This window comes from Trachinotus anak, unplaced genomic scaffold (assembly GCF_046630095.1).
Source record: "Trachinotus anak isolate AG129_WGS33_773 ecotype Australia unplaced genomic scaffold, CSIRO_AGI_Tana_v1 ptg000009l, whole genome shotgun sequence".
NCBI classification, from domain to species: domain Eukaryota; kingdom Metazoa; phylum Chordata; class Actinopteri; order Carangiformes; family Carangidae; genus Trachinotus; species Trachinotus anak.
Window position 1 is genome coordinate 6,792,488 of NW_027273860.1, and position 17,898 is coordinate 6,810,385.

General features: G+C 40.5%; 1 protein-coding gene across 4 annotated transcripts in view; it reads right to left on the bottom strand.

Moving 5' to 3' along the window:
* The window catches only part of slc4a2b (solute carrier family 4 member 2b), a 36,366-nt gene extending 20,277 nt beyond the window's left edge, over positions 1-16,089 (bottom strand). The window contains exons 1-3 of one of the 4 annotated variants that reach the window (XM_071484867.1): positions 16,068-16,089; positions 8,869-8,947; positions 3,736-3,907 (exon numbers count right to left, since the gene is read on the bottom strand). In XM_071484867.1, the coding sequence (XP_071340968.1) occupies positions 3,736-3,795 (60 nt within the window). In that variant the 5' untranslated portion in view covers positions 3,796-3,907; positions 8,869-8,947; positions 16,068-16,089. Of the gene's footprint in view, positions 1-1,092; positions 1,244-3,735; positions 3,908-8,868; positions 9,010-15,779; positions 15,923-16,067 lie in introns of those variants that run through there. The other 3 variants (XM_071484866.1, XM_071484868.1, XM_071484869.1) reach the window with 3 other exon arrangements.
* Between the last annotated feature and the right edge of the window lie 1,809 nt (positions 16,090-17,898).

Below are 17,898 nucleotides of genomic sequence, written 5' to 3' on the forward strand. Positions count from 1 at the left end.
GGATCAGTAGGTCCCAACCTGGGGGTGGAGAATATGAGATTAACCAGAATTAAAAACATGTTGTCAATAGTTTTAGTTTTAGTTTGTTTAATCTGTCCAAAAAAAAAAAAAAAAAAAAATCAATGTTTCTTAACCCTACTGTTATGTTCCGGGTCAAATTGACCCGTTTTAAAGTTTGAAGATCTAGGAAAAATAGTTAAAAGTATTTTTTCAGTATGAAACTTCTTCTGCTTGCCTTAATTAGTGTAATCAACATATAATATGAAAATGGTTCATCTCACATATTTGCAACCACCCCCTTTATATCAAAAATTAAATTTTATGTTTCAATGTTATGTAAAACTATTGTGTTTCATATGTTGGTCTTTCAAAAGCAATAAAGTGGTGAAACATTTAAAAAAATGTTTGAACATGTATTTTTTTTTTATGAAAAACGAGTGAATTATCCTAATTGAACCATTACCTGTTAGAGGTAAGGAACACCATTGCACTAAATATTGATAGAATAGTTAGTAATGGAGTTAGTAATGAAATATTCACAGTGCTTGTTAGGAGTTTTTTGGTTTCGGACATCTTTTGGATAATTAAACATGCACTGGGTCAAATTGACCCGGGAACACCATTGCTGTTCCTGACAAATGAACATAACAGGAGGGTTAAGGTTAAAAAGGAAAAAATGGCTACCACAAGTTGAAGTGTTCAGTGCTTCTCTGTCAAAAAATCTTTCGTAATCCATCTGTCGACATTAGGGGGTGACTATCTGTAACTAGTGACACATTAAGATAACATTTGGTAGTAATTATTACCTTGGATTTCTAATACCTGAGAAAAGTCATTGAACTGCTGACGAAGTAGACGTGCATTTCAAAAATCCAAGAACTAGACTGAACATTAACCAGCTAGAGAGTTCCTGCTGAGGTTAAATTCACCTAAAGAAGAAACGTCGGCCTATGTTTAGGCTTAGAAATGTGTAATGACTGACTGGGGGTGATAAGAGCAAGACTAAATGTCACGCGCACTAACAGACAGCAAACCATGCTTTGGACTCACATGTTACGCTGAGTCCTCGATGCTGGAACTGAACAAACTCACCTTGAATGCATACAGATAGTCCATCAAATTACACACTGGAGTAGTGCTGCAGCCTAAAATACAACAAGATAGCTACACTGTATTTGATTTCCCAGAGTCAAAAGTAAAAGTTAAAACCGCTGACCACTTTTATGGAACCTGTTTCCCAGTTTCACTTAGCCCCTGTCACATGACCAGGGCAGCTCTCCGGTGTAGGAAGAAGACGTTCCTCAGTTTCACAATGTTAGCCCTTAAAAATCTACACAGGATTAGCTGAACTCTCCCTGACCACGTACACACAAACACACTCATTGTTGAGGAGATAATAATTAACTTGGTCGAGTTGGAGGCAAAAGAGCAGCCAATAAATGCTGAGGCACTGTCATACAGCAAACATTTTTATCTTTACTGAGCTTCTTGATCACCAGGCTACCTGCTGCTGGCAGGTCTTATTATAATAGAGTCATATTCTATTCCACTATCCTATATCTCTGAACTGTCTGTCTGGTTATAATTAGCAATAAAGACACACTGATTCTGAACAGCATGTCTTTGGCAGCCAACACTATTTTTATCTTGTTTAAATTTGCAACATATACAACTTGATACTAAATCAGATGCCTTTGTTGTTTTAGCTATAAAGTCAGGCCAGTTTATATATCATATTAATAGTGTTTAGCATTTTATTCCTCTCATTTTATATGGTTGTTTATTGTTTTGATTTCTCACGGGTATAAAAATCTTGGCGTAACAAGCTTGTTTTGTTGTGATCAAAAAGTAACTGACTGACTGTACATACCATTATACATTAAGTCAACAATGTGTGCTTACTTGTGTCATGACATCACACTATCAAAGATTTGTATATCTTAATCTGTTTATTTATTTATTTATTTTCATTTTTTTACTTTCCAGCTTAGGTGTGTCAGTGCATTAGGGAGTGAAATGTGGTTGGGTATTGTTATTGTTGAGATGTCCTCCCCCCCATTTATGATGTCTGTGTGTTTTAAGATGAAAATAAGAAGAAATAAAGGGTAATAAACAGCATCATGCATTAATATTTTTGAGAAATGTAACAAGAAGCTGTTTTTTAGTATTTAAAAAAGGATAAAACAAAACATTAGAAATAGTTCAATCGGTGGCCTCTCTGCCTTCCTGCACATCTTTCATGGATGAGTAGTTATGTGTCATGGATCCACTTCCACCTCCTAAATACTCTGCATTCTCTGCCTTAACTGCTGGGATTAGATTTCAAGCTTGGACAGCACTTGTGTTGTTTACGTCCAGCGAGGAAGCCCCATCCAGATTTCACGTAGGTACTGTATGTGCAGGGGGTTGCCAGGGAGCTCACACAGTTGGACGACAGTGGAAAAGGAAGCAGCTGACTGAAGGCTGACAAAAATGCAAAGCTAAGGGAAAGCAGGCATTTCCTAGTTTGGTTTCACAGTGAAGAACAGAACAACACTGGTGCTGAAAACTAAACACCATGAACAGGACTATCTGAATAAGAACATGTACCCTCACTTTATCTCTCAACAGTACAGTAAAAGATGAACCTCATGAGAGGTCTCTGCAAATAGCCTCTATCACTTGTTACTGAGTGGAAAATCTCTTTTCTGTTGCTCCCGCTTTGCTACAAACATCACTATTTCCACACACCTACACATTCAGCCCACACAACAGTCAACTATCATCAACACAGATTGTTGAAAGCCATTCTGGGGAAGGTAGGAAATCCTTAACTCAAGTAAAAGAACACGGGAAGGGTTGAGAAAGGTGGGGGGAAATCAGAAAAAAAAGACACAATCCTTGTAATTCCTGGGATAAAATCAAGCATAATAATTCCCGGAATTCATTCACTGATTATATCTAGCAATATGAAAGTATTCATGTTTGGATTTTTCCTTTAAGCTTGTGATATTTTCTGCTTCAGCATCTTAATGATCCTGAGATGAACTCGTTCAGAAGCTCTTGAGTCGAGGAATGCAGCTTTCTTTGGCTGCTGCCCAGCTGCCCTCCCGGCTTTGCCAGTCCTGTTTATCACATCAATCCCACCAGCAGCCATGCAATTACAGTTTTTATTATCATGTGCCAGTATTATTTTAGCGTTTCCAACACTGGCAACCCACCGAAAAAAGAAATTATAAAGAATAAAGAAAAGACGAAGGAAAGTGCTTCAGTTGTGGAGCCGTTGACATTCTCCGGCGCTCTAATGAAAAGGGGATTTGAGCAGGAGCAGCTTTCTGAGCAGATCTCAAGTGTTTTTGAACTATTCTGAAAATTTTTATTTTTGCAGTCAGAAGTAAATAGGCAGGGAATTGGCTCTGAGATGTGACTTCATTTGTACACACATAGCTCTGGAGGGAATGGCACATCCAAAATACACACTCCAATGCCAGAGAGGACAGAGAAAGCTGATGCAGCACAAATGTGGGCGAATGTGAACTGAAGTAAGTGAAAGCTTGGAGCGGAATAGCTACAGTCTCAGACATACAAGACCGCAATCTGTTGATGGAGAGCGTCATCTCCTCCTGAACAGCATTTAACCTGGTTCATCACCAGGGTCACCAACTCTGCGTCATGCATTTTATCATACTAACGATGCTGGGGCCTGACCTGGCCGGACAGACTGAGGCCTCTCTGTGTGCGGTCGTGTGGACTTACACTGTGAATAACCGCTGCCACGGCATCTGTAACCTGGTTGGGAGCGCTGGGGTTGCTCATGGCTCCGCAGTGGAGTCGCTGCTGGAGAGGATCTGGAAAGCTGGTTTGGATCAGTGCGGCTTTAGCCCTTCTCTTTCTCACTGGGACTCAGACAGCTTTTGGGCAGCATAACCTGGAGACAGACACAGATCCAGGAGTTAGTTCACATGAAACTGGAGATTTATAACCTGAGGCAAACAAGAATGAAATAGCTGCGGGCAAGTGACCTCTGAATATGAAGTGCAGCCACAAAGTAAAAGGGTGGTGATACAAATTCTGATGTCTGTGAGGTTTTAGTACTTATTTTCAGCTTAAAGGATGTCCACATTTATATTTGGTGAACTGTCTATTACACAATATCCTTCATGGCTTTGCAGCACGAGTATTATAATATAAACATACAAGTAAGGCAATGAATGAGTGGGTCAGTTTGTCAGTCACATGACCACAGTTCAACTGATCACGTGAAAGTTAGACTGAAGTCAAAAACCTGCCGAAACAAGTAAGAAGAAAAGATGGCTGCAGTCCAGGTCTGGCAGAGCATCACCTGGAAATAGACCAAGTGTGCCAAGGTCATTGGGTTAATTGCATTAGACTGTCATTGACTGTAAAGGATATAAAACCATATATATAATATGAAGACTATATTTATCATTTGTTTTGTTTACAACTATGTTACATTGCCTAATTCATTTATGCCCTATATCTATAACAAGACTATGACTTTTTAGCCATGCTAGCAGCTCTGCTTTCAGCTAAATGCTAACATTTGCTAATTAGCACTAAACACAAGGAACAGCTGAGGTTGATGGGAATGTCATTCATTTTGCGGGTAATTTGTCGATTCCTACACAGTTCATCTCACGTGGATATACATCTTACAATTAAAGTCATGGGTCAGCACTTCCTCAAAGTCATTCTTGCATTTCAGAGCCAGTGTGCTGAAGCCAACAAAATATGAACCACAAAGGAACATGCCTCGCTGTTCGAACACTGTCTGTACTGCGATGTGTGGTCTAACTGAGGACTAATCAGGTTTCAGAGTTTCCTGGAAGCCTCAAGGACCTTTGGGTCCTTTGAATTTGCGATGTGGTGGAAAAACTGGAGACAATCACATTATACTTGAGGCATAATGACAACAATGTCAGAAGAGGTAGATACCGAAAGGCTTTATAAACAGTGACAGTCCATCTTTTGTATGGTTCGTGATTTGAAGCCCTGTGGCACTTGCTCACCGCATTCAAGGTCATTAACCATTAGTGAGATAAGAGCCAGATAACACAGTGCTACTATGCAGAGGACCCTTTGATAAGCGGTGGCACGTGCCTCAGCTAAACTCTCCATTAAACGATGTATAACCACAGGAATCCACCAAAGACAGTATAAAATGTTAATGAAGATGTACTACAAGAGGACCGTGACGTACAGAAGGAATATGCTGTCTGGAAGTTGTACTATTTTCATAATCAATTATATTGTCTATACATTTTACATATTTAAAAGAAAATTAAGTGTCTAAAAACTAACTATCCAATTAATTGATGATAAAAATAACTTAATTGAATTGAGCTTCAATGTTAGGCTGCAACGATCAGTCACTATCTGCATGAATTAGTACAAGCATATAAATTGGTAAAGTCCAAATGACAGAGGATGTATTGCTAAACTTATTTATCCTAATTGAAGCAAACACCAGAACCTATCTTATTACAGTTTATTTGATACGTAGCACTGAAAAACTGCCCTGAAATGTTATTCAAAGTGTCTCACTAGCAACATCGCAAACGGAACAATGGTTGTCCTTTGGTCTAAAAGCAGAGGAGGGCCCTCTTTTGGTTCACTTCTCAGAGTCACAGTAAGAAATCAAGCTCTGCCAAAGGCTCTTTGGCTTTCTGACAGCAGCTATCAAAGAAGAGATAAGCCTGAGCACAATCATATCAATGACCTTGTTGACAGCGAGGGATTTTTACGAATGTTTCATTGAAGTACAATCAATGACAAGAGATGCAGAGGTATGTAGGAGATGGACAGAATGAACTTGTATTCAGACTTGGATTAAACAAAGACATTACCTACCAAAGGGACCTGAAACTGAGAGCAGACTACACACCATTTAGGCAATGCTCTGCTTTTCTCTGCCAAACTGCTTGACACTGCACCAGATGTTTATGACATACCATCAGCTGTTCCACTGCTACATAACAACTTTAACTGGTTTGGGACATTGCAATCCGTGCAGTAATGTCGATAAAGGAGTCTGCTGGCGTTAGCTTGAAGATTGCTTTCTCAGTAAACCTAGACACCACCATTGTGGAAGAGGCAGGGCTGGCTACACAGGGATAAAGTTACAGAGCCCTGGGATCCTGGGCGAAAACCATGGGAACCAGCTTATCTACCTCAGGGCATGTCTGTAATAATACCGTTAGGATAACAATAATGATCAGAAGAAGAAAACAATACCACCAACTGCAATTGGATTCGTAGGCAGGTAGATTTCAAACTATGGTCCACCATTGTGGTGTTTTGTCTGAAGTCAGGTACAATCAGTGTGTCAAAGGACTGAATAAAGAGGAACTGGTTGTTCTTGTGTAATAACCGAAGTGCCCAAAAGGACACGAATGAGTGCTGACGCTGCAAGAGGAAGTGAGGACAAGATGCTCTGTATTTATCCTGGAAGAAGTTAATCATGTCTTTCCAGAGTCATCCAGAAGTCCAGCGCCTCACAATCTGTTCCTACAAGAAAACCAGTGGAAGTGTGGAATTTATTTTCCCAGACTTCAAAACTTTTCCATACTAGATTTAGCCACAGCCTCTAATGTGCACACACTTTGGGAAAACTATCCTTCTGGGAGGAAGTACGTCTGAAAACAGGAAGTAACTTCTACAGACTGATGCTGGTCAGCAGGAGCTGTAAGCTGGACACAGGACACAGGGGAGTCTTTCTACTATCTATAATGTCAGACCTCTGAAAGACCTTGGAAAAACTATGCCCATGCATGGACCTGGACCTATGTTCCAGAGCTAATTTGGGTTAATCCAAAATCTATTATTAACCTATGATGCCCCTGTAACTCAATTTGTCACAGCATAACAAGCTATCATCTTCATCTGTGCCCCCTACAGAAAGAGAAGACACTAAGAACACAGTACACAATCAGGAAAAGTGTGTGAAGATGCTACCTTATACCAAAAACTGTCATCTACAGCAAGTAAATACCAACTACAGCACTATTTTGGTTTGAAGCACAAATGAGATCTAATGTATTAATAAATGCATCAGTCACATTTATTATACAAGTACGAACAAATCAACTCTCTTAAAGTATGAAATAAGGAGACTGTGTTTATAGGTCAAAATCCATGATATTTCCTATTTGACTGACTTGACAGCTGATAGTGTGCAACCTCCTGTTTATAGCCTCTCAAGTAACATTGCAGTGATTCTGAGGAACTAACATTTCCTTTGCTGGTATCTACAGGCTGATCATATTAAGTCTAGATAAACCTATTTAATTTAAACGGAGTCACCAAAATGTTGACATTTGTGTCATATCTTTGCAGGTGGGTGATAGATTAAAGCAGAGGGCTGCCTTTCATTATTGAGATCTGCCCTCGGTGCTGACTCATCTGCCCCATGGAGGAAAATATACCTGACAATCTCTTTGGTATGCTGTAAATTTCCAGTATTGACAAAAATGCCCTGGTTACTTCCTGAGAGGAGAAAATTCCTCCTTTTATTAAGCATGTAAGGCACATTGTAGTCACTTGAAGGAGAAAAGGGGGACAGAAACTAGCCTGGCATTTTCATCAGTGTTTTTTTTTTCCACAGTTTGAGGAGAGCTCTGCATTAGGAGCTTTGAGAGGTGATGAGTTAGCACAAAATCCCCCCTGAACCTAAGGTAAGACCTGTATGTCAGAAAGGTTCTTTTCTCAGTCATCTTTTCCCTTCCTCTCAGGTGACCTTTTGGATTAAAGACACACAAAAGGTTAAAAATTCCTCCTCGTAATGATATTAAGGGAAAGGAGTGAGACAGCCAGACGACTGAGCAGAGGTTACAAGCCTGACTCGAACTCACGACACAAGCCCACATACGTCTAAAACCAGCGATCTACCAGGACGCCTCGGCTTCAGACGGCAGCTTGGCACGTGAGTGGCGACCACAGACTGCACGCTCATCTACAAATGCTATCAGAAAGGCGTAATTAAAGAACAGTTCAATAAAACATACAAACAGACAATAAAAATGCCTCTCCAGAAATAGAAACGTGATCACAATGTCCAAACCTCAACCAGACGACTGGCCTGTACTTATAAAAGCAGGACAATGACAGAGAGGTTAGCTTAAGGTTTCATTAGAGAACTGGGTTTAAAGCTGAGCCAGTGAGTGGTTCATTTGCTTCTGTTTAGCAGACAATGCATTTTTGAAAAAGAAACAAAACTGATTGCGTAGTTGTGATAGTCCTAAGTGACGTGGAGATAATTTGTGGCCCTTTTATCTAATGCAATAACCTAATGTAACATTCTGCTTCACAGAGTTAACACTGTCATCGGCTGTTGATGACACATGTAAGAGCTGAAGGAAAATTAGGTCTGTGTGTTGATGCAGCTATAAATGGTCAATTCTGAATCAACCACAGCACTGAGAGAGTCATCGCCTTTAAAGGCTCTAATTTGGGATTTTTAACAGTGGAAACCATGTTTGTCCTACTAACACGCAAGTGTTTGAAAAGTTTTTCTGCTGTGTAACGTGTGGAGCTGAGCAGGATCTGTTTATGGCTGTCCAAAGCTGTAGATCATCATGATCCTATGGCTACAGATCATCATGGTGCAAGTCTGACTCAGCTCCACTCCTTCAAGTCAACTGGATATTAAGAAAGTGTGACACCGACAGGAACAATCTTGTTAAGTTTGATTAGACTTGACCTGGCAAACAACGGTCCTGGTCACCTAATTAAGGACTAACCCACATAAACAATTAATTAAATAGACAACAAATTAAATAGAAAAACAGGAAGCAGTGCAAAAGTGACAAACAGAATATTATGAAAACATGACAACTGGTCAAGAAATACAAAAGAGGCGCAGTACCTTACCTTTGTGTGCTTACTGCAGAGAAGCCACCGCAGACATTGTAGTGCAATTCTGAACTCTGCTGTGAAGAGGCACCCGGGGCTGGTCAGAGTGCAGGGCAAAAACAAACAGAGGGAGAAAAGAGAGAGATAGGGAGACAAAAGAAACGAGAGTTAGAGATGTGGAGCGTGCGTGCCGAGCGATCATGAGCTGTCCAGCCTCTCGCAGAGCTGACTGCTCTCTCAGACCAGCGTGCACCAACTGATAACAGCAGCCTTCCTCCTCAGGATTATGTTTCCTCCTCCAGTCTGCTGACAAGTAGCCATGTGACTCCAGGACCCATTCAACACTGAGTCAGAGGCTGCTGCTCAGACACACAAATCTGAGTCTGTCTCTCACACACACACACACACACACACACACACACACACAAATGACCTTAAGCTTAAGGTGGAAATTCAACCCCAGTGATCAATATCTGTCTCTAACAACCTTCACTGTGGCGTTGCATGTCTTAGACCAGTGGTCCCCAGCCTTTTTGGTTTCTGACCACCTTTTAAGAAATCACTGTCTGCTTGCTACTCATCATCACTGGTTACACATTTCTACCAGTTGTGACTTGTGATTTTTTAATAATTATCCACAATTATGCAAAAAGAAGCAAGACTTAGAGGCAGGTTAGAAGAAAAGATTTCATGTAGTGTTTTTCTGCTTTCCTCCTCAGTGACTCATTTAATCATAACAACTAGTTAGATTTATCATGCAGCCCCTTGTGAGGGTCCTGGGAAAACCAGTGATTTAGTCCATCTACTACAAGAGTATGACTCTTACATGCTAGTAGCTGTGTAGGACGCTGGTTTAAATGCTCTCAATGTTATGACTACCATGCTGATATTTAGTACAACTTTTACCATGTTCACCATCTTAATTCAGCACAAAACACAAAGAACAACTGAGGCAGATATGAATGTCATTAGTTTTGCAGGTATTTGGTCATAAACTAAAAATTCATCCTGTGGGGGGCATGAACGTCTGGACAAAATTCCATGGCAACCCATTAAATAGATGTTGACACATTTCATTTAAAACTACAAATCTGAGCATCATGTTGATCATTAGGATTCTTTCTACTGGGGACCATGAATGTCGGCACCACAGTCTGTGCCAATCTGTTTAGTAAGATGTTAAGATGTTGCAGTCTTGACCAAAGCGGTGGACTGACAGGTCTAATGGTCAACACACTGGTGTTGCCATCCCTAGAGCCACACTGCTATTATTTTTTAAACAGGTGCTTTGGAAACTATTAAAACATGCAGAAATGTTGTATGGTCCTTTAATCACATGAGGATTACACACACTGTTTCCCATGCTGAAATACTGTATCTATTCCGAAAAGGTCTGTTACAGCCTACAACTGTGACTTAAATTCCTGTTGTGACACAGACCATACGTGACCACCTGGTAAAGAGGAGGATTTTAACGTTCAAGGGCAACATGAAAGGGAGTGTCACAAAAGACTTGTTTACCACCACATGCAAGAAAATGAATGACATCTCTCATTTCAAATAAAACAGACTGCAGGACAGGGGAGTGAGTCATTGTGCGCTTGCTTTTTCTTTAGAACGTTGGGCAACTTAACTTCTCATGAAGGGCTGTAACTTGTTGTAACTTTGCCAGGAAGCTTCTGAGCATCTTTAATATGATGAATAAGAAATTGATGTTCTGTAAAAGCAATGCCAGCGGATAGTGGGGTTGCATACATCTCAAAATACATCAACATTTGGATCTGAATGTTTTTGTTTATACATCTGCACAGGATGTTTATTCATTTGTTAATATGTCTGCTCTGTTAATGAAATGAGCAGGAAAGCAATAGCATGTTGCCTAATATGTCTTTAATTATTAACTTGTAATGACTTTTGATATATTTGTGGATGCTGAAATGCCCACACAGCCTCCCTAAGTATTTCAGGTTTAAACATTTTTGTTGCACTTTACCTGGATTATCTTCTCGTTCTGGTAAAATAATGGTTTTGGGGTAAATTTAGGACAAAATACACACTGGCATGCCACAGGTTCTTAGTGTATTTGGCAATGGAAAAAAAAAAAAAAAAACCTTGTCATGTCATGGAGTTATCAACGCTATTACACAATTAATCCCACCTAAAGTCATAAAAGCCGCCAGATTAATTGTGTTTTGCAGCGAACAAAGAACAGTCCTGTGATCTAAACAAGTTGCTTACCCGTTCGCCAAATAATCGAGCGCCGCATTCCACATCAGCTTACATGAGCCTTAGGGCTAAAGAAACACCCAACCCCCGGAGGAGCCCGAATTGTGTGTGCATGTGTGTGAGATATAATTGTTTGTCCTCAGGGATGAGGGCTCACTGTGGAGTCACATGCATGTCTTGCGGGGAAAAGAACCACAGTCAAAAGCCACAAGCAGCTAAAATTGAAGTCCATGATTTCAAAGTCTTGGGGCTTTCCTCAATCCCAGCAGTGTGCTGATAATAGCATTATCCACCATGGTCAACTAAAGAGGTGTGACTTCATGTGTGCAACTTTTCCCTGACTGTGACCAACAGATGACACGCTCATTTCACAACGCTTAACCTGCACAGAATAGACACATTGTCTTCATTCTTGCTGCTGTGAGATATTTCAAATTACACTGTTGAACCAGTTTGAAGGTTTTGGCTGAATTTCCTTGGCTAAATGTGGTGAAATAAAGTAATATGTTCTTCATCCAAACCACCTCGTGTACATCTCAAAACATGTTTCTCTTCTGAGACAAATAAAAAAAGATAAAAATAACATTTAACAAGATGTTTTTACACAATAACTTCCCGCCTTCAGTTTTTCAAGCTTTTATCTAAAGCGTTAACACAACTTGGAAATTCTCCCTCCAGCTTCCTGTTATTCTTCTCTCCCTTCAAGTCTAAAACAAGGCCATATTCCCAGACTTAAAGCAAAGCACACTCAAATGCAGCGACTGCGCACCAAGTGTTTCCCTTAAAGAGCGTAAAATATCATGTGAACAGGTGGACATAAGGTGTAAAAACTGTGCAGACCAACTTCAAACTCAAACTGAGAGACACTCACCAGAACCATACCCTGTGCTCTCACCCAGTCGAGCCTCCTGTGCAGCCTGCCAATGCAAAGGCTGACCTCAATGTAGCTGTATACCTCTGACAGCTGTCCTGTTTGTGGATCTCTATGGGGATTTGGCGGTGGTGTATGTTGATAGCTGTGCCTCTCTTGCCTCTGAGTGTTTTAGCCTGAAATAGCTCAGCAGTTTAGAAGTCACCCAGCCACGTCCTGAGCCTTTCAACGTGCACACATCTCTGCCTCCCTGCTCTGCTCTTCACAGCCCAGTGGCCACACCAGCTTCACTCAGTCCAGCACTTCAGCATGACTGTGCTAAGTTATGTGCACACAGTTGCTGGAGCAGGTCCAGTCTCACACAGCTAACAGCTGCACTTGCACTTGCACAATGTATGGCCATCTTTATCTCACTCTTTGTCCCGTCACAGGCCTCGGGCGGCGGCGGCTGTGCTTAAGGCTAGGACAGCACCTGTCTTTGGGGTGAAGAGGGATTGAGGAGGCAGCTAAATCCTGGCAGCTTACATAATGCCTGCCCATTGTCCTCTCCTCCAGAAAAGAAAAAGCACTCACCAGTCAAGCATTTTTATACCTTGAAGAGGAGTATGGAGTATGGAGTAGCAGGCTCATACACATTTTGAAACAGAAGCAAATCTACCATTTTCTACAGATTTCTGACAACGTAGAGTTTATAATAAAGACATGTATGACATACATATTCATTTTTATTTGTTCTCAGTTTCATGCAGTGACGTGCATATATTTCAAATTTGTGAAAACAAGACTCAGTTTCTGGAGATGAAAAGGCAGATCCTCTTTTGTTGCATCCTTGTTTATTATTCATCGGTAAAATATCAAACTTCATTACATCTGTGTCTTTAAAAACCAAATCGATGTGGTTTGTGGCAACATGTTGACAAATAATTTGTGTTTGTTTTTCTATCCTTATATTACATTGGATTTTGTTTTATTCATCAATTAAATAAAATCCCTGACTAACACTGAGACTGAACAGAACACTACTTCTGTGACTGTAATTCTAAAAAATTGTAGCATATGCAGAGAAATTACAAGGTCATGGTGCATCACCCAAACAAATTATACATCTATCCAAAAAGACTGAGGCAGCTGTAATAAAAGTGGAATATAAATATCTAAATACTTGGCCAGGGCCTTCTGTATATAATTAACACGACAGCACATAGTGGACAGAACAGGAACATCCACTGACTGGACAGTCAGATCCCCCTTCAGCAGTGATAGGGTGTGGCACTCCTGCTCAAAACTGCGTCCAGGGCTGCTCGGGTTGCACCGGCTGCACAAAAGGTGAAACAGAGTTCTCACAGAAATGTGGTAATTGTGAAGCTTAGACCCGGTGCACTTGTAATAACTGTATTTACTCCCGTGAGACTGAGACTGGGACAGGCATAAAATATCCCCTGGGCCCCCACAACACAAACAAAGGACTAAAATCTCATACTACAGTCAAATACAAATCTGCCATTTATCCATTTCCTGGGAAACAACATAATGTGATTACGTTTGTGTGACAACACAACCTCTGCTAAGTGAAGGCTGAGAAAAGGCATGAGAATTTAACCTTATGCCCCCATGGGAATGGGTGACAACAGTGAAGGTGGGAATACTGCAGAAACGATGCCTGACTACATCTTACGTAGTTGGATGTATAATTAGATGCTCCAAAGAGACTCCAAACTGCAGACAGCTCAATGAGGTTTAATGTGAGAGGACTGCAGCCCAAACTATGCATGTTCCAAGGTGTACTGCCAAAGCGCTTAATGGTAATTAAATGCAACTTAGCAGGCTAGAGCAGAGCAACAGCCAAGCAAGGAAACTGAATTGTAGACAATGATGTGACTCCACAATCTCTAACTAATAATAAACAGGCCTAAAATAATAGTGTTTAGGTTAAGATGGATTATGAGGCTCGATGTGTTTACAGACAAAATAATGGGTCTGTTTATCTGCAAAAGGGAAGGTAAAATAAACATGAAGAACCGAGAGGCCACGATAAAAAAAACAACAAAAAAAAAAGCTCACTATCTACCTCTTTTCCTTCCTTCTCTTCTGCATGACCAAGCAATTCACTACAGGAATGTGGAGACGCTCTGCTCAACTGTTTGTGCTTTGACATTTTTTTTCCCCCTCTCCAGCAAAACACACCACTCTTGTCACAAATCAGTTAACAATAAGTCTGTTTGACAAATTCCACCGAGGCGAAGGAAAACAAATAAAAGCAAAGACTGTGATCACAGAGATAAGATGGGTCTATCTGATGTGTTTAAGCACCGCACCAGACTGTGCGACAAAAGAACGCTGACCAGCTCAGGAATTTCAAAGCACATTTCAGGTCAGATTCACCGAGACAAACGTTGCAGATTCTGGGTCATTGAACTGCTCGGGTTTTGTAAGGTAAGGTGGGATGTTTTGCTTAGTTTTAATATTCTCTATAAAAAGACAATTCCTTTATCCTGTGTCTCAGCTTTTCTCAGTAAAATGTCTCCTCAGATAACCTGCAGTGCACATGGAGATGGCAGTGGTGAGTCAGCAGAGGAGACACATCCTTCCTCCATCCTGCCTGAGGGCATGTCCTGACGTCTATTCGCCACATGAACAGATCTAAGACCGTGGTTTCCCGAACTGGGAGACTGCAGGAATCCCGGAGAGGGTTTTAAATGGGCACAAATAATCAAAGTTTGACGATAGACTGTGATGTGGTTCACAGACTTTGTTTTTTTGGAAACCCCAACCCAGGAAAGTGATTGCATCACAAAATCCAGTCAAAAGTCTGCCGCCGGTCTTCTACTTTACACATCTATTGATTTGCTGTTTGAATAATAGAGCAGGAAAAGCACATGTGAAACTATTAACATTAACGATGGCTCCGCTCCAGTAATTTCTCCTGTGCAGCAATCAAAAGTGTAATTAGTTACACCCGTGTCAAAATGTCTCCTGTGGGGTAAAAAAAAAGCTCCATGCAACTTCATCACAATTTTCTCCCCTGGTCTTGTGTACACATTATAAAATGAGTCATCGTTAGTGTCTCCTATTGCCAAGACACAACACATACCCAGGGCTGTAACTGAGGATTCATTTCATTACCAATTAATCTGTTGATTAGTCGTTTGTTTATAAAATGCCAGATAATTGAGGGGAAAAAAATAAAAAATAAAAAATGCACATCACAAATTACCACTGGCAGAGGTGACAAAAATATTCAGCTGACATTATAGTCACTGCAGCCACAGCATTTTGCCAGTTTCTTTTTAAAAAATGACGATTAATTGATCATCAAAATAGCTGCCAATTAATTTTCTGCCTGGCATGCTCCATGCACAGCTTAAAATGAGACAAAACCCTGGCATCTCTCATGAAGAAACTTCAGAACACATGAGTTTTTTAACCACAGCTTTCACCTTCTGCTGAACTGCGAGTCCTATTGTCACTGTCCCCACTTTACACAGGCATAAATTATATCCCCTTCATATTCATACAGGCCCATTTGTACACATGTCAACCTCTGACCTGGGAAACAAAAGACATACAAGGCTGCTCATTCATTGCGGTGAGCGATGAATGAATGATGAATGAGTTCAGCTGACCACACCCCCCCACCCAAGGCTCCAACATTGCCTTGTTGAATGCTTGGTTTGGTTACTGAAGACATAAAAAAAAAAAAAAAAAAGGATCCACTGAAACTCATCCTCCCACTGCAGCTGCTGTCAGGAGGAGCACCCGGTAGCTTGCTAGGATGAGAAACTTCTCCGGCAGAGGTTTTAACCACATTTCCCCTTCCCCTCATATGTATTACCTGGTTAACAAGCCGAGAAACAAACCGTAGTCGACCACCACCACCACCACCACCAGCAGCAGCAGCAGCAGCGGATACATTCATGCATGTGTGGCAGTGATAGTGGCTGTCACTGCCGCCTCTCCTCACAAGGGAAATAAGTCAACAGCCAAGACCAGTTCACGACCTTCGGAAAAAAAAAAAACGCCGGTTCAAAGCGAAAACGCGTTTTCATAAAGCGAAATCCCTGCGAGGCTTAAAACAACTCACAGATGACGGCTTATTTACTCACCGGTGCCTGGTACTCACCTCAAACTCTCTCTGAATGACTTGCTTCACTGGTGTCAGCGCGCTATAATGAAAACGTTTTCACATCCGGTAAAGATTTTCACATTAAAATCCGCCATGGCAAGCACAAGCCGTGAACAGTGGTGAAATAGTACCAGTAAGCACCAATACCACATTTTTGGTGTAAGTAAAGGTCCCACATTTAAAATCCTACTTAAGTAAAAGTACAGATGTATTATCAGCAAAATGCACCTACAGTATCAAAAGCAAAAGTAGACTACTCTTACTGTTAGTGATCTGATTCTGGCATATCATATGTTTTTAAGGTAAAATCTTACAAAACCTTAATATTAAAAACCTCAATCTGATTTAACTACACAAATCAACTACATCTGTCAGATGAATATAGTGGAGTGGACGTATAGAGTAACAGAAAATGAAATTATTCAAGTTAAGTGCATCAAAATTGGACTAAGGTACAGTGCTGTAGTAAATGTAAACGCAGTGGCAGTGTGTGATTACATGTACTGCTGTAAAAACAATAATATTATATTCAAGGATGATCTTATAGTAAATAAAACACACCAAAGCATCATATGACAGCTTGATGCAAATGGAGATTTATATGGTTATGGATTTTTTTTTTTTGCCTTTATTTTGAAGGTAACACCAATCGAGTTCCGGTGTTACTCTCATCATTTCTGTGAAATTGTCTCCAGACACAAATCGTTGCGCCTGCGTAAATGATGATTCATATTTCTGATGAAGGCCTGGGGGAGGGTGTCGTTCCGTTATAATGACCATGACCTCACAACACCTCAGACATATTAAAATACCATTAAACGTAAACGTTTTGATTTTCTTTGTTATGATGTCACTGTGTGCCTAATGACAGAAGAGGGGCTGTATGCATTATTATCACTGTTATCATCTGAAACAATTAGTCGATAAAACAATTAATCATTAGCAGAAAATTAAACATTAACTATTCTGATGAATAATAAAAAGTTGTTTTTAAGTCATTAATCCTGCAAAAATGCAAATCATTTCCTACTTTCAGTAGTTTTACTGGTTTTTCAGTTTAATGTGATTGTAAATTAAATATCTTTTTGGAAACTGTGGACATTTCACTGATTTTATAAATATATATTCATATAAACAAATTAACTGATTCACTGCCAGTGAAAATAATCATTAGTCACAGTCCTTGATCATCATCATCATCATCATCGTCACCCGCGAGCAAGGCTGGATTATGTCAAGTGCAGTCGTTGTTGTTTATATAGTTTAAAATCACAAATTTGACTCAAAGGGCTTTACAATCTGTGCAGAGTATGACTACTCTGCCTCATGGTACCAGACCAACAGGCTTACTGGTGTCAACTGGTTTTCTGAGCAACATCCACTGGTGTTAAAGTCTAAATGTGGGTCCTGCTTTGCTAACTGACCTTGAAAATGTCAGGAAACTGGCATGGGAAAAGGCTTACACGCTGCATATTTGTAAAGTAATATGCTGAATCAAATAATCACACTGTCGCAGGCTCATATGTTCACACTTCACAGTATCCATGCCCTGTCTAACCTTGTCATTCCCCGCCCGGCCTGTAGTCGTCCACAAGCCTTCCTGCTGCTCTGCGGTCAGCTGACAGTCACCTGCATGCACACCTGCTGCCCATTTCCCATAATTAGTCACTTAGTATATAAACCAGCCCTTCAGCGCCCACTCTTTCCTACATAACAGACTGGCTATTGTGCTTCAGTGCCTGACCTGTGATTTTTGATTTTCATCTTCCTGCTTCCTTTTCAAACTCCCATACCCTGTGTGTGTTGCCAAGCCTCTATTTTAAAAAAC